The 20,823-nt window shown below is 39.7% G+C and overlaps 1 protein-coding gene across 3 annotated transcripts in view; it reads left to right on the forward strand.

The window, feature by feature from the left end:
- The window catches only part of LOC148873747 (Hydrolase-like protein family), a 47,469-nt gene that overhangs the window by 25,721 nt on the left and 925 nt on the right, over positions 1 to 20,823 (forward strand). Inside the window, exons 6-10 of one of the 3 annotated variants that reach the window (XM_088963587.1) lie at positions 19,688 to 19,851; positions 19,927 to 19,982; positions 20,153 to 20,205; positions 20,420 to 20,515; positions 20,631 to 20,704. In XM_088963587.1, coding sequence (XP_088819713.1) covers positions 19,688 to 19,851; positions 19,927 to 19,982; positions 20,153 to 20,205; positions 20,420 to 20,482 — 336 coding nt within the window. In that variant the 3' untranslated portion in view covers positions 20,483 to 20,515; positions 20,631 to 20,704. The other 2 variants (XM_088963586.1, XM_088963585.1) reach the window with 2 other exon arrangements.

Raw genomic sequence — 20,823 nt, forward strand, 5'->3', positions numbered from 1 at the left:
CAAGCATGTAAAACCTCTAATCTCTTTTTTCACTCAATTGCATTACTTCAAGTAGCTAATGTAATGTAAAACATATTACATTCCTGATTCTACGAGCAGCCTTTGTGCCATGCCCCTCGAGGCAAGACCAAACAAGTCCATGTTAGGTGTTAAATTCTTAATTCTCACACAAAAAATAATGAGTTTATAATTTTAATTGCTTTTTAAGAAAATATTTTATTAGGATGAATGAATGAGCAACATTAGCAAATAGAGGGTTCTCGAAGCTTTGAGGGGCCTGGCATGGGGGTCCAGGGGCGGAGCCCCTGGCCCAACCGCTATGTTCAAAAAACGCAAAAAAAGCATCAAATTTTCAAAAGGCACATGCCTGGGCTGAGCTGCAAGGCGCATTAGGCACAAGCCTAGGCGCACCAGGCGTGCACCTTTTGAAAGGGCTGCGCCTAGAACCTAGGCAAGGTGCATACCTTAAAATGTGCCTTTTATGGTGCGCCTTTTGAAAGGGCTGCGCCTAGAACCTAGGCAAGGCGCATACCTTAAAATGTGCCTTTTAAATCACTGGTCTCCCATTAGCTTTACAGAGAATACACCTATGAGGGGATAAACATATCTTGGGTCTCTTTCTTTAAAGCATATCACTAGTGCTGATTCTATTCAGAAATGATTCCCAACAAAATCTCCCAACCCTAGGAGGAATTGGCTTGCACTAGATCTCTTTAACAAAGAATGATGAGCCTACGGGGTTGTTTGGCTGAGTCAAGACTTTAAAGAAGGAAGCACAAGAGAAGGAACCTGAGGGAGTAGGGGTCCAGATTCTGGTGTCTTCCTTTGTGGGGTCCAAGAAAACATTTTCAAGAGTACCTAAGATAGCCAAAGTGCTGTCCAGGACTATTATCTCTAACAGTCCTTCTCAAACCCAGATTCCACCCAAGGTACCTCGTCAGTTTTCTAAAATCCAACTTTGGTCTCTAGGCTCCTTCAACATCTCAAGTTTCACCATTGTTGCTTCAACGGTACATTGATTTTCATTAAGGTTGCTTTAACATCCTCACTTGCAAACTCAAGTTGGTTTCCCCACCTCGAGTTTGAGGGAGGGTTAGAAAGATATATTGTATTTGGCTGTATTTGGGTTTTCTTTCAAGGAGGGTGTTGGAGGTAACAGGGATATATTTGTAAATTGTAATGTTGAAAAATTTTGGAAACTTGTATGTATTTATGGAAGGAAGATGGGCTTATGTGAAATTCTTATATAATTGGGTCTTTTTCTTATTTAATCCATTGGTTGTGTGGGATTAGGGTTGAGTGAGAGTGGATATTTTGTTGTGAATCTATAGAGAGTTCAGTCATGCATCTCTTGTTCTCATAGTGAATATTTTTCCCTCCCTTCCCATGGATGTAGACAAACGAGTTGAACCACATTAAATATTGGTGTTTTCTCTATTTCTTTTCTTGATTTACTATTCTCTTTTGTGTTATTTGACAATAGATGATGTATTTCAGTCTGTAAATTTTATGTCCGTTTTATGGAGAAACAAACAGAGCCTTTTGACCTGATAAGATTGATCCTTCAGTTGGATATTTGGTTTAATTCAACCTTATTGACCTGATATAACTAGAGTATTACTAAATTCTCCCTACATTTCATGGATTCAATTGATCCTTGGAGAAATAACCTTGGTTACACCAAAAGGAGGTGTCCGAACTGATTCTACCCTTTGCTTTGTAGAGGTGCTTCTTGCCACCACAGTCCAATTCCTCCAAATGTTATCAAAGGAGAATTGGTAAAATTAGTCCAAAGCTGTTATCAAACTCCTCCATATGGATAAGATAACTTTATTTGAAGATCTCAATTTGTTTATTAATATCATTCCTATAAACCTTAGATTTATTGGAGTTTGAAGTTCAGTCAATGCCTTGAAGTAGTTGAATTGATGATGCGGACTCTTAAATTGAAAATGCCTATATTTCAAAATCAATGTTGAATTCAATTCTGCCTCTTGAACCTAGTGATCAAGAGGCCATTACCCAATGTTGGTCTTGTGGGGTCCTGGGAATTGGATATGGACCTAACGCTTTTTTTTTTCCACGAAGTGGCCACTCTCAGACTTGAACTTGCATTCTCATGAGATTTTACCATTTCACCAAGCAATAGCCTCTTGAACCTAGTGATACTAGAACCTTTTTTTCTACATCCTCAAGCATTTGGTTGACTCCTTTTTTCAAATATTTTGCGAATTCATATTAAGATTATCCAAATTCATTTCATCTTAAAGCCTTTCAATGGTCAATGATAAATGTTTTTTTTTTTTGTTGGGTGGGGGCATAATTTATAATCTGCCATAAAATAGGAGAAAGAGCAACGTTTTTCCTTAATACATTTGCATGATGTTCTATGTGAGTGGCACGTCTTAACAGAAAAGTTTAGATCTTATTGATGTCTTTAGTCACTCTGAGATGGCTAGAGGTGGCAAAATTCTGTTAAGTTCATTTATGTCTAATTAATATCTCAGGTTTTCCATTGGCATTTATAGCAGATGGATAGGGACATATGTTGAAGCATAAATGATCATTAAGTATGATTGATGGACATCCTTTGGCATATGTCAAAGCAGAGTCATGCACCTCCTGAATATGTTGCATGTCTCTAAGAAAAGCAATAAATTTTGAAAAAGAAAATGTCAAAATTTGTGTCTGTACTTCAATTTTCTGAAGCAAAACTAGGATTAACATAAGTAAATACTAGTTGACAAAAAATGGCCATCAAAACACTCTAAAAAGAATATCTGCTTCTACATACATCCTTACATTGTGTGTTTATTATCATATTATATTTGCAATCCATGCATACATGCATAAAGAGAAGAACATGTACATGGAGGGAAGAAGGGAGGATTGAAAAAAAAAAAAAGTATCTTTAAAAGAAAAAGGAAATCCTTATTAAAGGGGGCTCAGATTTGACATAGGATGGCTAAAATAAGTTTAAAGCAGTCATGTAGATATAAGTACATAATGAGGGAAATCACAAACCTGGCATTGGGACTTGGGAGCAGCTTATGGATGAACTCCTAGATCAACACAAGCTATGGGTGATGGGCTAGCCAAACAAGGGGCAAACCTGAGATAAATGCAATGAGGTATGTAAAAGGATTCATTATGGATAGCCTTATCTTAGATGGGTAGCCAAGGCTAGCTATCTTAATGGATGTAAGGAATTTTGATGTCTCAAAGAACCATTCAACATAAAAGCTTAAGCTGTTAGGTGAGGTCCTTGAATAGGTCGATATTCTCTAACACGCCCCCTCACGCAAAAGCCCATTGGGCTTAAAATGGGAACAAGCACAGGCCCACCTATACCTTGTGCTGAAACTTAATTAATTATAAGGGGGGTAATGAGGATTGAACACTAGACCACTTGGTCAAAGTGGCTCTGATAGCATCTCAAAGAACCATTCAACCTAAAAGCTTAAGCTGTTAGGTGAGGTCCTTGAATAGGTCGATATTCTCTAACATGATGTACTTCTAATTTTCATCAACGAATAAACTTAACAATTACTGATAGGCCTGTAATTGGATTGGATGTAGCTAAATCCAACTTCAATTTGATTAAAACTTTGCTTCATCCAAATTCAATCCAAAACCCAATCAGATGTTGGAGAAGTCCATTCAAATACAAATCTGATTGGATTTATCAGATTCCAGATTTAGTCTAAGTTCGAGAGAAAGGTATCTTGAGACTGCAATAGAATATAATGTATCTTAAGACTGCAATCAGTTAAAGACGAAAAAAAGAAGGGGATAGCAGTAGCTCAGGAATGCTTTACGCTTGAAGACAGAAAAAAGAAAAAAAAAAGAAACAAAGTATCTTGAGACTGCAATCAGTAGACAACAAGGAGGGGGATAGCAGTGGCAGCATAGGTTTAGAACTATTTTTAAAGACCGGAGTAAGACTTTCCCTGATTTTTCAATGTTGAGGACTTGGAACCCTAAACTTTAAGAGAAAAAAAGGCTGAGAGATCAACAAGCTAGAAGAGTAGGCTCTGTTTTCTTAGTTCATAAATACAAGGAGATCCATAGATCATTGATGTCAAAAGCAAAAACAAGAAGAACAAAAGGCTTGCCCACAAAAATCACAAAATAAAAAACTTTAAAATCTAAGCTAGAAGAGTAGGCTCAACCTCAACCCTGACTAACCCCACCCTATCTTTAACAGCCTTAGCAGCATTTACCTTTCACACAACCAGGCCATCAATATCCACAATATCACCTGGACCCTCTCAAGTCTCAAGTGTACTTACCACCATGGCTGGATTTGGGAGGGGTGTGATGAAGTGCAAGTATGGGCTGAGATTTCACAGTGAGTGGCAGTAAAGTGCAGAGGTTGAGCAGTGGATAGGGATGGTCTCTGTTTTGGTAAATAAGGATGTCTCGGTTGATTGACACCTGATAGATTAACAGTAACAAGGGGAATTGAAAAGTCATTATTTGTTTTTACATATTTACCCTTATAATTCAAACATAATTACAGTATATTAGGAAAGATAACAAAAACTGATTAGGGTATTTTAGTAACTCAAAATTTTTGGTAGAAAGTAATCATATATTATTGGATTCGGATTTTTTGTTGGATCGGATTGATATAAATCTGAATTCAATCCATTGTGCATGAGTCTGAAATAATCAGACAGTGGATTTTAACTTGGGCCTCAGATTTTTGGAGTCCATTGACACCCCTAATTACTCAAAAAAAATCATTATATATTTTATATAACTATGTTTATTAAAAAATACCTATTGGAGAAAAGGTCATAGTTCTTATAGGTCTTTTGGGTGGAGATCAGGTTTTCTTGAATATCTAGGAGAAAAAGAATAGAAGAAAATATAGAACAAATTCTTAAAACCTTCTACTACTATTGACAGAAACAAGGCAGTATTGTTGCCAATTCTTCAAATGACCTTGAAAGTAGTATAAGCCTTTAATTATTTGGTCCATCGGGAGTAAAGCTATCTAGTCTGACAATGCTCCTTTTTCTAATCTGTTAGATTCTTTTGAAGAAAATAACCAAGGATGCCTCTCCTTCCAAAAAAAATAATGTTCACTGGAAACAATTAAGCAACATCATAGACTTTAGGAAGCACTGCTGCACTTCAAGGGCCAAAAAAAATCTAATAATGAGTAGAAATAGTTCAGATTTGCTTTGATTGTCCTCTTAGGAGAAAAGAGGGGCACAGCTGTAGCAATTATCTTGATAACAACCAAATGTAGTTCATGCACTTTTTTTTTGATAGATAAGAAGTCCATGCACATTGGAGGTTACAATACACCATACATGTTGATACAATTCTTTTCTTATTCTAAGACATTGAGTTAAATTAAAAAAAAAATAAAAAATAAAAATCTAATAATGAGTAAAAATAGTTCAGGTTTGCTTTGATTGTCCTCTTAGGAGAAGAAGGGGCATAACTGAAGCAATTATCCTGATAGCAACCGAAAGGAATACACATTGCAGGTTACAATACAACCATCCATGTTGATACAATTCCTTTTTTATTCTAAGACACTGGGTTAAATTATGCCTTGCCATTGTTTTGTGTACTTGTCCCCCAAGTTTGTGTCAGGAACAGAAATCTTTTCACTATTAACTGGCTTTCTCCACATTAAAGGGTTTGTCAACTCTGTTATGCTCTTTCACATATTAAACACTAGGAAAATCAAATCTTTTGTGAAGATGACAGTTAACTAGTTTGTAAACTATGGAAGTTCATATCCCATGCCTTGGTCCAGATTCCTTCTTCACCCTATATGACTGATTAGTTATCTGGTAGGCAGGAACAATAGAGAAGAAAAGAAGGCATATTATAGATTTGCTGACACCAAAATCATATAAACTTGGACTATGGAGGAATTTTTCTTATAAGCATCTCTGATTACCAAGACTCAGGGTAACCTAATATAAACACATGTCAATTCTCCTGATCCAAATTAAATTTATTCTACAGCAAAGTTGCTTATAAGGAGAAAAGAAACCTTTGTCTGTGTTACCAATGCGCCTTGAAACTATAAGATCTAACTGTGCAAGAACTTGTTACTTAGCAGCACTTGTAGCATCTCAATGATGCTCCGAGCTGAAGTTAGTAGAGAACATGGGCACTGGTAGAAAAGGTATCCTATGGAATTAATGCAATATTTTGGTTATCTAATCTTTTACAATAGTTTAAAAATTATTTATTACTGTGCCCCATTCCATGACTTTTGGAGGTTGATTTGCTGGACACCTGAGAACACCTCAATATTTGGCATCTATGCTACATGCTAAGGTAACACTGACCTTGATACTTGTAGAGAAGATGGGCCGAATGGCCCATAGGCTGTTACTGTATGTTATCTCTATGTTCTTCTCTGTAATGGGCCTTATTCTGGGCCCATACTCTTTTATGTTCCTTTTTTGTAATTTCTTGTCCAACTAAGGACCTCTCTTGTAATTACTAAAAAATTAACTTAATAAAAGTGTATTAGAGAGTTAGAGGGAGGTTATGTTCGAAACTCTCATCCTCTAACTCTCCTTGCCGCAACTCTCTCTTCTTCTCTAATCTTCTCTTGCTAGTTTCCTTTGTTTCAAACACAGTCCCTACTTCTAGGACTGTTTTTCAACTTGGTATCAGAGCAGGCCACTGCTTGGCGTGTCCCTCATGTGGTTCTAGTCCAGCCAACTACATGAGGAGGTTCTAGGGCTGAGAGTTTACAGTCATCCGCCTGATTCTTGGAGGTCATTGGAGGGTTCCCAAGCTTCTACACACTTGGAGAAGGGTTCGGTGGCCAGGAAGAATCAGAGAACAAGTTGCTTTGCCTGATTTAAAATCAGAGAAAAGGGTTTTTCGAAGTCATCCTAGAGGACAAGTGTTCGGCCTGGTTTATTGTACAAACCAGAGACTCTTTTACTGTAAGTCTTTGCTCAGTTGTTTCTGGGTTAATTTTTCACTGTTCTGGACTGTTAAAAGGGCCGAAGTTTCCTTGAAAGCAGTGCTACAATTCGGCTATCCTCTGGTCTGACTTAATCCAGAGATTTCTGGGTTTTTTTTTATCTCTTTTCTGGACTGTCAAGTAGCCGAAATACCCCTGGAATCACTGCTACTGAGACTGCATCATTCGGCCACTGTTGCTGGACTGCTCCTACCCAGAAATTTCTCGGTTGTTTTTGGAGGTCCTATTCGGCTGATTATTGGGTTGGGAAGTTGCTGAGACTGTTAAAACTAAGAGGTACTAGTCTCATCTTCATTCCAGCCCCTTCTTGAAGGCTGAAACAGCAAACAGTACCCTATACTTTGAAGAATGAAACAGTAAACAGTGGGATGTTAAGTATTGCACACTGAGTGTTCGACAGAAGGTCTCTCAAGGACTGTATTTCTTTTGCCTTCCTCTTGAGACATCGGCTGTTAGAATCAGAAATATCTTGTGTTTGGAGGTTGCTGGGTGTCTTTTGGAGGCTGAAACAGAAAAGAAAAGAATTATCACCGAACTTTGCATGATGGATTTCTCAAACTTTGAAAACAAGAATACTGCTGAATATGGGCAGATGTTGGGAACAACCGACTCTATGCTAGCTGTAACTACAGTCAAGCTTGATGGGACCAATTACTTAGCTTGGTCACAATCAGTGAAAATCCATATTTGTAGCAAAGGAAAATGGGGTTTTATTTCTGGGAGCAAGAAAGCTCCTCCAGAGGATGATCCATCTTATGAGAGATGGGTACAAGAAAACTACACTGTGATTGGGTGGCTTGTGAACTCAATGCAACCACAGATCAGTCAACATTATCTGTGGATGAATTCGGCTAAAGAGATCTGGGATAGTGTTGCAGAGACTTATTCCCAGAAGTTGAATGTTGCTAGAGCTTACAAACTGAGAAGTGATGTGAAAAATCTAAGATAGGGGGAGAAGTCATTTGCAGCATACTTCTCAACCTTAAAATCTATATGGCAAGAGATTGATTTGATAGAGGCCGTGACTTGGGATACCCCTAAGGATGCTGAAACATACAGGAAATTGGTTGAACGGAATAGGGTGTTTGAGTTCTTGACAGGGCTGAATTCTGAATATGATATTACAAAGCAAACCATCTTGTCCAAGGAAGATGTTTCATTGTTACAAGCATATACTCTGGTCAGCAGTGAAGAAAGTAGAAGGAAAGTGCAGGTTCAAGGAATTGGTATTAATGATCATTTTGCAAATATGGGAATTAAACCCAAAGGGGTTACAGAAGCTCATAGTGGCTCAGGAAGGAAAGAAGTGGTGTGTGAATATTGTAAGAAACCGAAACATTTAAAGGACAAGTGCTGTAAGTTGCATCCCAATCTTGTACCTATCAGATTCTAGAAGAAGAATGATAGTAGAAAGACAGGAAGTGCACATGCAGCCACAGGCACAGATACAGAGGTTGAATCTACCAGTGCACAGTTGGCAGCCATGAAAGCTGAATATGAGAAGTTTGGAAAGATGATCAGTCAGCTTGAAGGTGCATCTTCATCATCCATCCCTTCTTGAAGTTCAGCCACCATTGCCTTTGCTCACTCAGGTATAAGGGCTTCCTCTAACCATGCATCCACCTCAGGTAAACACAAAACCCCTTAGATCATAGACTTAGGTGCTTCTGATCACATGACCAACCTTTCCACTTTATTTGTTTCATATGGCTTACTTCCTGGCCGTGACAAAATCACCTTAGCTGATGGTTCTCTTGCCCCTATTTCCGGCAAGGGAACTGTCAAGGCTACAGACTCCTTACTCTTACCTTCCACTCTTCATGTGCCTAAATTAAATACCAATTTGTTATCTGTAAGTAGCCTGACCAAATCATTGAATTGTTGTGTAACCTTTTTCCCTTCTCACTGTGTATTTCAGGACCTGAAGTCTCAGAAGGTGATTGGGAGTGGCCATGAAGTGAATGGAATATACTTGCTCGACACCCCTGGCCAATGTTGTGATCATCCCAAGAATGTTGCTTTTGGTTGTACTTTTTCAGAGTCTGTTAGTCAAATTATGTTGAGTCATTGTCGGTTGGGTCATTTACCTTTTTCTGCTTTAAGCCATTTGTTTCCAAAACTGTTTAAGGAAGTCAGTGTGTCCAGTCTCAATTGTGAGTCCTGTCAGTTGTCAAAGCATTGTAGAAAAAATTACCCTGTAAGCAATAAAAGGTCATCTTTTCTTTTTCATATTGTGCACTCTGATGTGTGGGGGCCATACCATTTATCCTCTATGGGGGGTTACAGATGTTTTATCTTGTTCATTGATGACTTCTCTAGATTCACCAGGATATGCTTAATGAAATCCCGGGATGAAGTCCCAAGACTTGTGAGGCAATTTCATGAGCTTGTTCTAACTCAATTTGGTACAATAATTAAGGTTTTCAGATCTGACAATGCAAAAGAGTACTTTGAGAAGAGTTTATCCTTGTATCTTTCAGACATGGGGGTTATTCATCAAAGCTCCTGTGTTAGAACCCTTGAACAAAATGGAGTTGCTAAGAGGAAAAATAGACATATTGTTGAAGTTGCAAGGAGCCTTTTGTTTGCCTCACATGTTCCTACAAGATTTTGGGGTGATGTTGTACTTACTGCTACCTATCTCATAAACCGTATGCCTTCCAAGGTTCTAGGGTTTAAATCCCCCTTCAGTCTTCTTCATCCAGACAAGGATCTCTTCCCAATTCCTCTTTGTGTGTTTGGCTGTACCTACTATGTTCACATTCCAAGTGTGCAAAGACACAAGTTTGAACCAAAAGCCCACAAATGTATCTTTCTTGGTTACTCCCCCACGCAAAAGGGCTATTGTTGTTTCGATCCAAAGACTGGCACCCGACATGTCTCTATGGATGTTACCTTTAATGAACTTTCTCCTTTTTTATAGTTCCTTTCAGGATGGACTTTGTCCACAGGGGGAGAGTCTGTCACAAGTTTTTGCTCTTCCTCTTCTTGTCTCAGTTGAGTCTCTTGACAAACCTGTATCCTCACCAAATGAGTCAAAGGAGGATCAATCACTTCATACCTCTTGTCCAGAGGACCCTATTTCTTTACCCCCTCGTCCTATCCATAATCCCAAAGTGTATCAAAGGCAGAGATCCAGGAATGACCAAATGGTTTCCCTTACAACAGATGAAGCTCATACATTCCCAATCACAGATGAGATAACAAGTACTGCTTCAACTCCTTTAGAATCATCTTTTCCAGACCTTGATGTCCCCATTGCTGTTGGGAAAGGGAAGCGGAAATGTACTGCACACTGCATTTCCAAACACCTTTCTTATGACCTGCTTTCTTCTTCATACTTTGTCTATCTCTCTTCTGTTGCTTCTAACCCCATTCCTAGGTCTGTCTCAGAAGCTCTTGGGATTCCAGAATGGAGAGATGCCATGAAAACCGAAATGGATGCTCTACATGCAAATGGTACTTGGGAGGTGGTGGATTTGCCTGAAGGGAAGGATCCGGTTGGGTGCAAGTGGGTTTTCACCATTAAATACAGGGTTGATGGAACTATTGAGAGGTACAAGGCTAGGCTTGTTGCAAAAGGGTATACACAAACATAAGGGATTGACTACCTAGAGACTTTTGCCCCTGTTGCCAAGATGACATCTGTGAGGGTTCTTTTATCTCTGGCAGCTCACTTTGATTGCCCTCTCTATCAGTTGGATGTAAAGATTGCATTCCTGAATGGTGACTTACATGAGGAAGTCTACATGTGCCTTCCCCCAGGGATGTATGGGAAAGATATGCAAGGAAAGGTATGCAGATTGAAGAAATCTCTTTATGGTCTCAAACAATCTCCTAGAGCCTAGTTTGAGAGATTTAGAGTTGCACTTGTTAAATTCGGCTATGTTCAGACACAGTCGGGTCATACTCTGTTTGTGAAGAGAAGTAGATCTTTGGCAGTGTATCTCATTGTGTATGTTGATGACATTATAGTGACTGGTGATGATGCCTCAGGCATTCTGGCTCTTAAGTCTTTCCTCCGTACAGAATTTGAGATTAAGGATCTAGGGGAGCTGAGATACTTCCTTGGCATAGAAGTTGCCAGATCCAAGGATGGGATCCTTATTTCCCAAAGGAAATATGTTCTTGATTTATTGTCTGAAATTGGAAAACTAGGTGCAAGACCAACTGCAACTCCCATTGATATGAGTCGCAAACTTTCAACTACAGATGGAACTCTGTTGGAAGACAAAGGGGTTTTCAGAGACTTCTTGGGAAGCTCCTGTACCTGTGTATGACTAGACCAGATATTGCGTATGCTGTCAGTTGCATTAGCCAATTCATGCATGCTCCTAGAGATACTCATATGGCAGCAGCAGAATGGATTTTGTGCTATCTGAAAGGCTCTCCAGGGAAAGGAATCCTATTTACCAAGCATGACCACTTGAAACTTGAAGCCTATACTGATGCTGATTGGGCTGGAAATATGGATGACAGAAGATCTACTTCAGGATATTGCAGTTTGGTGGCTGGTAATGTTGTCTCTTGGAGGAGTAAGAAACAATCTGTTGTGGCCAGATCTTCTGCAGAAGCAGAGTATAGGGCCGTGGCACATGGGGTCTCGGAATTGTTGTGGATAAGGTCCTTAATGGAAGAACTTGGGATTGATCATGACAGACCCATGATGTTGTACTGTGATAATCAGGCTGCCATCAACATTGCTCACAACCCGGTACAACATGATCGAACCAAACATATTGAAGTTGATACACATTTTATCCAAGAAAGAGTCTCCTCCGGAGAAGTGTGCCTTCCATTTGTTACCTCTAAAGGCCAATTGGCAGACTTTCTCACCAAAGGCATCTCCAAGGCAAGACTTCATCATGACACTGGCAAGCTAGGCATGATTGGCATCTATGCTCAGCTTGAGGGGGAGTGTAGAGAAGATGGGCCGAATGGCCCATCGGCTGTTACTGTATGTTATCTCTATGTTCTTCTCTGTAATGGGTCTTATTCTGGGCCCATACTCTTTTATGTTTATTTTTTGTAATTTCTTGTCCAACTAAGGACCTCGCTTGTAATTACTAAAAGATTAACTTAATAAAAGTGTATTAGAGAGTTAGAGGGAGGTTATGTTTGAAACTCTCATCCTCTAACTCTCCTTGCTGCAGCTCTCTCTTCTTCTCTAATCTTCTCTTGCTAGTTTCCTTTGTTTCAAACACAGTCCCTACTTCTAGGACTGTTTTGCAACTATACTTTCTCTAAGACTTCCAACATTCTTATGGATGCAATGAAAATAATGTTTTCTCATTTGGAATTGGGATCTAGATTTAAAGGACATTTGAAAGGATTGATAAGAATGAAAGTTTCAGACATTTGCTATACTCCCCCCCAAGTGTGGAAAAAAAAGAAGCATTCAACAAGATTTTTACGATAAAAAAAGAGTAGGAGTCCAGGCAAAAAGTAAAATTCCAAAGCCTAACACCAACTATTGGTTTTCCCAAAAAAAATGGAAATAGAAGTGGCTCACCAATGCCTTACCTACCAAGTGCATCAAAAAAGACATTTAGAAGAAAACAGTAGAAGTTCAGGACTGTTATCAGTCTTGAACTCTAATGGATTTCAGGTTCGAAAATAAGAAGAAAGGTAAAGAGAAGAGAGGAGGAAGAGGGAGGAGAAGCAATAGAACACAAGAGTTGAAAGGAGGAGCAGAAGCTTAATGTTCTGCCGCCGCCACTTTAATTAATATATATAGGTTATGCTCATTACATGGAAATGACAGATCTGCCCTTAGTCTTTACATAACATAATAGAGCAAAATAAGACTGAAATAAATAGCAACTAAAACAACTAAATGACCAACGGCTAACCCTAGGAAAACTAGAACACCTTCTACCCTACGAACACAGTGGGGCCATAGCTGTGGGGCCCACATCAGTGTTCTCTACACTCCCCCTCAAGTTGGGAATAAATGTTTATCATTCCCAACTTGGATAGATCCGCCTCTAGCTTCTTCCGTGGTACAACTTTGGTGAGGATATTTGCCAGCTGCATGTTGGAGGTGATGTACGGGAGACACACTTCTTGTGATGAGACCCTCTCTCGTACAAAGTATCGATCAACTTCAATATGTTTAGTTTTGTCATGTTACACCGGGTTGTGTGCTATATTAATAGCTGCTTGATTATCACAATACAACATCAGGGGCTTCTCATACTCAATACCCAACTCCTCAAGTAGTGATCTTAGCCAAAGAATTTCAGCCACTCCGTTAGCCACTGACCTGTACTCAGCTTCAGCACTAGATCGGGAGACAACACTCTGTTTCTTACTCCTCCAAGAGACTAGGTTACCTCCCACAAGAGTACAATATCCAGAGGTAGACCTTCTGTCATCAACACTCCCGGCCCAATCGGCATCCGTATAGACCTCCACCTTGATGTGGCCATTGTTCTTAAACAGTATACATCTACCCGAGCATCTCTTCAAGTATGCTAGTATTCTTTCTCCTGCTAGAAGGTGCATGGTTCTAGGAGAATGCATGTACTGACTGACAACACTAACTACATAACTGATATCTGGCCGAGTGAGGCATATATATAGGAGCTTTCCCACTAACCGCTGGAACATAACCTTGTCTTCAAGCAGCTCCTCACTCTCTGCACTAATCCTGTGATTCTGTTCAATGGGTGTATCCGTAGGTTTGACACCCAGCTTTCCATTTTCCGCCAACAGATCTAGAACATATTTCCTCTGAGAGACAAAGATCCCCTGTTTAGATCTAGCAACCTCAATACCCAAAAAATACCGTAGTGTACCCAGATCTTTCACCTCAAACTCTTGATGAAGGAACTGTTTGAGGGACTCAATCTCATGGCTGTCATTTCCTGTCACCACAATATCATCAACATATACTGCAAGTAGTGTTAGAGAGGACTCCACCCTCTTGATGAACAGTGTATGATCTGACTGGGCCTGTACATAATCGAACTTCCCAAGGGCTAGTCTGAATCTGTCGAACCAAGCTCTAGGTGACTGCTTCAAACCATATAATGCCTTATTGAGCCGGCAGACCTTCTTACCTGCCTCTGTATCATAGAATCCAGGAGACAACTGCATGTAAACCTCTTCCTGCAAGTCCCCATTCAGGAAGGCATTTTTAACATCCATTTGGTACAAAGGCCAAGTGTGGCTTGCTGCAAGAGATAATAGAACCCGAATGGTGGTCATCTTGGTTGCCGGGGCAAATGTCTCCAAGTAATCTATACCATAAGTCTGAGTGAGCCCTTTTGCAACTAGCCGAGCTTTGTACCTCTCAATGGAACCATCCACATTGTGCTTCATAGTAAATATCCATCTGTATCCAACTGGTTTCTTTCCTTTGGGCAAATCAACTAGCTCCCAGGTATTATTTTTCAACAGGGCATCCATTTCAACTTGCATTGCACCTCTCCACTCCGGGACTGATAGGGCTTCTTGCACTGTTCTTGGAATAGGGACATTAACAACGGAAGTGAGATAAGACTTGTAAGAGGGAGATAGGCAATCATAGGACAAAAACTGGGAGATGCAGTGGGCTGTAGATGTGGTGCAATGCCGTTTTCCTTTACGGATGGCAATGGGAAGGTCAAGGTCATCTGCAGGGGGTGAGGTAGCAACAATGGAAGGAGTCTCTGTGGGCAGTGGGACTGTAATATTTGGACTTGGAGCCGTAGAAGAGGTTGGAGCTGGCCGGGACTACTGATGACCGGGATCAACCTGCCTACATCGCCTGTGATAGACTTTCAACTCCCGATCCCCCTGACCACCCTCGCTACTGCAGCCCTCATCACCCAATGGAATAGGTAAAGGAACAGCCCCAAAAGTATTAACCCTGCCCTCACTGCACTCCCCCTAAAGAAAAGGACCCAAATCTCCATGCTCACTACTCTCCCCCTAGGAGAGACCCGAGAATAGTAGGGTGTCTCCTCAAAGAAAGTGACATCCACGGATACAAACTTCTTTCCTGAGACAGGATCATAGCATCAATAACCCTTTTGAGTTTGTGCATAACCAAGAAAGATGCACTTGGAGGCCTTGGGTTCGAACTTAGAGTGATGGGGACTGAGAAGCTGAACAAAACAGGTACAACCAAATGTTGAGGGGAATAGTAAACAACTCCTCATTGGGGTATAGAAGTGAAAAAGGAGGTTTCATATCAAGAACCCGGGAAGGAACCCGATTAATAAGATATATCGCCGTAAGGATAGCATCACCCCATAAGCGAATAGGGACATTGGAGGTAAACATAATACTTCTAGCCACCTCCAAGATGTGCCTATTCTTCCTTTCTACAACCCCATTCTGCTGAGGTATATGAGGGCAAGTGCTCTGGTGGATAACCCCATGATTAAGAAGGTACGATGCCAATGGCTTAGCAAAGTATTCATTTGCATTATCAGATCTAAGAACTTTGATCCTGGCATCAAACTGGGTTAGGATCATTTGGTGGAAGTTTTGGGTCAGGGCAGGAACCTCATCTCGTGAACGCATAAGATAAGCTCAAGAAAACCGGGTGTGGTCATCAACAAATAACAAAAAATATCTGTACCCACCCATAGAAGGAATGTGATATGGCCCCCAAACATCAGTATGCACAATATTAAAAGAACTATTACTCCTTTTATTACTCAATGAATAAGAGTTTCTACAATGTTTAGCAAACTCACAACTTTCACATTTCAACTGAGACAACTCAACAGACTCAAAAACAAAGTAGGAAACAGACTCTTTAAGGACTGAAAAGACAAATGACCCAATCGGTTATGCCAAAGGATAACCGGACTCACAACTTGAGAAACAAGTAACTTCTTATCCACTGACTCTTCCCGACGATAACTCTCCTCGAGCAGATAGATCCAATTCGTCTCACGGCTAGTCCCAATCACCTTCTTCGTCTCCAGGTCCTGGAAAACACATCGGTCAAGGAAGAAAGTTACTGAGCAATTCATATGTTTGGTAATACTACTAACGGAAAGGTTAGTATCAAGTTTAGGAACATGCAAGACAGAAGACAATGAGATAGTATCCGACAGTTTGATGTCACCCTTGCCAGAAATAGGGACAAGAGAGTCATCAGCAATAGATACTTTATCCCTACCAGAAGATAAGTGATAAGTAGTAAACAATGAGGGCAACCTAGTCATATGGTCGAATGCACCTGAATCTATTACCCAACAGGGTTCAGTAGTACCTGGAGCGGAGGCATGGTAGGCTGAGGCTCAAGTACCTGAATGTGCAAGGGCCGATGTGGCAGGGGCTGATGATGACTGTGGTGACTGAGCTGAACTGCCAACTTCCTTTTCCAATTGTATTAGAGCAGCCTGAACTGCAGCTAAGGTCTCTAAGGGTGTGCCTCTTGTACCAGACAAGGATGTTGAATCAATAGTCACAGCCACATGAGCATTACCCTTTTTGTTTCTCAACTTTGTCGGGACCAAATGTGGATGCAGCTTCCAACATGTTTCTTTTGTGTGTTTAGGTTTCTTACAATGCTCACACACCGCATCCCTTTTATCTTCCTTCTTTCTGTCCCTCTCTGAATCACCCATTGTTTTGGGTTTGACAGCTACCAAGGCAGGTGTAAGCGGCTGAGGTTGCATCATGACTTTCCTCCTAGTCTCTTCACTGTGCACTAAGGAGTATGCCTGAGAGAGGGTCACACTATCTCTGGTCAAAATCTGTTGCCTCACAATATCATATTATGAATTCAGTCATGCCAGAAACTCAAATTCTGTTTGTCTCGATGTGCTTTCTATGGGTCTGAGCATCTTTGGGACTCTCCCACTCAAGAGTCTCTAAGTGATCAATCTCATGCCACAGGGACTTCAAGGTAGAGAAGTAAACCGAAATCGGTTTCTCTCATTGTTTAAGGGTATTCACCTCACATTTCAATTCATATGCTCTGGCAACATTAAGGGGTTGGGAGTAAGTTTCTTTCATCACATCCCATATCACCTTGGCTGTCTTTGCCCATAAGTAATTTCGGCTGATATGAGGCTGCATAGAATTACACAACCATGTCATAACCAAGTAGTTTTCTTGGACCCACTTGGTATACATAGGGTCTCCCTTGGAAGGTTCTGTCACATCTCCCAAGAGATACCCTACTTTGCCCCTTCCCCCAATAACCATCGTGGCTGATTGGGCCCATTCCAAATAGTTTGATCCATCAAATCTTACGGTTGTAATCTGAAAACCTGTCTCAAAACCACCGCCATAACTACTATTCCCAAAACTGCCTTCTGCCTAATTCTTAAACTCCATTTCGGTCAAGAACCAGAAGTCTCAAAATTAGGGTTACTACAGTCAAAACAGCACTTGGACTATCAACCACAATCACAAAATCAGTATAGAATCAATCTGTACTCATAGTAGATGTGGATGAAACAGGTATAAAAATGATCTGAAACCAATAACTACACACAACAGCAACAATCCGAACTGTTTCCACCCCCTTAGAAGAGTTCGAAAACCCCAAAAGAAAATTGAAAAATAGTTTGAAGAACAATCTGATATGCTGAAGCCGAATTGGGGTTTTAATCAGTCCTAAAAGCAAATTCTCAGCCATACACTCCAGACAGTACCGTACTATTAGGGTATTCCGCAGTATTAGATCACAAGGTTCAGTCCAGTATTAGGGTTTGCCGCAGGGTTAAGACAAAACCCTAGAGAATAGAAAGATAAAACCCTAGATTGGTTCGGCCGCCCTTGCTAGATAGGTCCAACCTATCTTCTCTGATATTACTTCTCTCAGAAAATAAAAAACTTACAATAGGATGATGTTCGCTGCCTTCCAAGGTTACCCGAACCCTAGCCTTCTCTGATTCTTCCTGATCACCAACACGCTGCAACTGTGGCAATTCTTCAAACAGCTGCTAAACCCTTTGGAGATCTCCAAGAACTAGTCAACGAACTCTATTTTCTTAGCTTCCAGCCTTAGATGGTTCTCATGTGGTCGGCTGGACTAGACTCACATGAGAAACCCTAACTCTGATACCAAGTAGAAGTTCAGGACTGTTATCAGTCTTGAACTCTAATGGATTTCAGGTTCGAAAATAAGAAGGTAAAGAGAAGAGAGAAGGAAGAGGGAGGAGAAGCAGTAGAACACAAGAGTTGAAAGGAGGAGCAGAAGCTTAATGTTTTGCCGCCGCCACTTTAATTAATATTTATAGGTTATGCTCATTACATGGAAAGGACAGATCTGCCCTTAGTCTTTACATAACATAATAGAGCAAAATAAAACTGAAATAAATAGCAACTGAAACAATTAAATGACCAACGGCTAACCCTAGGAAGACTAGAATACCTTCTACCCTGCGAACACAGTGGGACCGTAGCTGTGGGGTCCACATCAGTGTTCTCTACAAAAACCTGTTACTATTGGATGATAATCTGATCAATTGTTGTGATATTCAGTGCTGTTTTTGAAATGAAGGTGACTCTCCTTGGATAGGGTGTTTCATCCCTATTAATGCAAGATCTAGGTGGTCAGACATGGAACTATCTGAATTTTTATTTATTTTTTTGTATTCTAGACAATAATAGTGTTTAGTCATTTTACGAGTTGTTTGCAGGGTCCAAGCCCAACGGTGTTTTCTAATTTGTGTAGTCATAGTTTAGTATTGTTTATAATTTCATGGTAATTGGTTAATTAGTTTAGGAGTAATTTATCTTTCTCAAAAAAAGAAGTTATTTATCTTTGAGTTAAAGTATGATAGAGGCAGTTCCGTAATTTTTGTTTTATCTTGGTTCTAGTAGGATTTGTCATCCATACACTTGTCTAACTGAAGGTCCCAAAGTCTAAAGCCAGAGAAGGCTTACTTGTCAGGTTTTTGTTTTTTTATAAACTTGAAGGATGCTGTTAAAATTGCGACTTCATTTTTATGAAATAGTAATGGAGACCAACATCTTAATTCAATTCCACTTTTGTGGTTGTAACATGAATATATCTTTGGGGCTGATCAGCTCCTGTCACATAACAAAACTAGTAAGCCAATGGTACACATGGTTGGGTTAATAAAGATTCCCCATTGGTGTATATTTCAACTTTGGAATGAAGATTTATTTATCCTTGTTAGAGAATAAAAACCTATTCAGGGACCTCACCTAACAGCTTAAGCATTTAGGTTGAATGGTTCATTGACATGGTATTAGAGCTTGTTTGAACAAGTGGTCCAGTGTTCGATTCTCGCTGTCCCCATTATAATTAATTAAATTTCAGCACAAGGTATGGGTGGGCCTGTGCTTGTCCATGCTTCGAGCACTATACGATTTCACATGAGGGGGGACATTAGAGAATAAAAACCTATTTAGGGACCTCAGCTAACAGCTTAACCTTTTAGGGTAATCGGTTCCTTGACAGTCCTTTTCTTTTGACAAGACATTGTGTGTTTAACTGTATGCTCTTTGTTTCTGCTTAAAAATACAACACTTTTAGGTTCATTTGATTGTATTTCTCTATATTTCCACTTCTATGGTATGAATTTCCGTCTGTCAATGATTTATGGCTAAAGTAGCTGGTATCCTTGCATTTGTTCTTGCTTTGCTTTTCAGGAAAATTATCTGGGTAAATGTGGAAAACTGGTGAAAGTAGATGGATATTGAATTATTTTGTTTCCCAAATCCAAATTCATTTTATTATTGTGGGTTACTTGTAAAAGCAATCTCATGTTTTTGTTCTATCTTCAGCTTCCATTTTTACTTGGTGTCCCTATCTTGGAAAAACTTGCTGCACCCATAGCTCCATTTTTTGTTGGACGAACTGGTCGCCAACTATTCCTTACAGATGGCAAACCCAGCAAACCTCCTCTTCTTCTGAGAATGGCATCTGATTGTGAAGATGGAAAATTTATGTAAGGTTTCTTTAGAAGAAGCTTATATTTTAAACATGATTACATTTATGTACTAACTTTCTGTTCATCTTGCAGATCTGCTCTTGGGGCATTCAGGTGCCGTATTGTTTATGCCAATGTCTCTTATGACCGTATCCACTTAATGGAACCCATTGTTTATTATTGTTATTAGGTTACTTTTAGCTTCTGTTTGGGAATTAATTGAATATATATCATTCAAAACCAAATATTGTTTTGGGGATTGCATGGTGTGATACTTTTCTCTTTTCCTCTTGAAATAGCTTCCTTAAATGCTGTTTAGATATGGTTGGTTGGCGAACATCCTCTATAAGGAGGGAGAAAGAACTTGTTAAGGTATATATGATGACTTATTTCTTGAGCTACACCATTCAGATTTTACAACAATTTGGATCGACAAAATATTATAGATAATCAGACAATGAAATTGGAAAAAAAATAGAAAAAAAAAATCGAATGCCCAATTCTTTTCTGGAACCTGACCTTGCACGTTCTTACTTTCTTGATTAAATTGTTGGGCCTTGACATGCCTGAAGTGTTCATATACCAGCTTATTCGCATAATCTCTGGCACTGGATATCAGAGTAGGATAGTACTTGTGGAGCTATTGTAAAAGTTCCTCTGGCATTGAAATGTAATTTCTCTGGTAGGTCTCTCTTTTGACAGTTTGGGACAATTTGGTTCTTGATCAAGCATAATATTTTATGATTAGGTTTTTGTGCTTTATTTACTTATTTTGTTCTTACCATTGTATGCAATAGGCCAGCTTACAAGAAATGCATAGTGCCATAACTCTCATGTTGAACAAAGCTTATGTGATTTTTGGTGGTGCAAATACATGTATGTTGAAGAGAAAATTTTTGAGATTTTTAGAGAATTAAGAAACTCTCTCTGACACATTTTCCCACAAGCTATGATTGTCATCAACTTGAGCAAGGAAATGTTTTTCACTTC

The sequence above is a fragment of the Nelumbo lutea genome, chromosome 1, assembly GCF_056320005.1.
Source record: "Nelumbo lutea isolate HS-2025 chromosome 1, American lotus-T2T, whole genome shotgun sequence".
Taxonomy (NCBI): Eukaryota; Viridiplantae; Streptophyta; class Magnoliopsida; order Proteales; family Nelumbonaceae; genus Nelumbo; species Nelumbo lutea.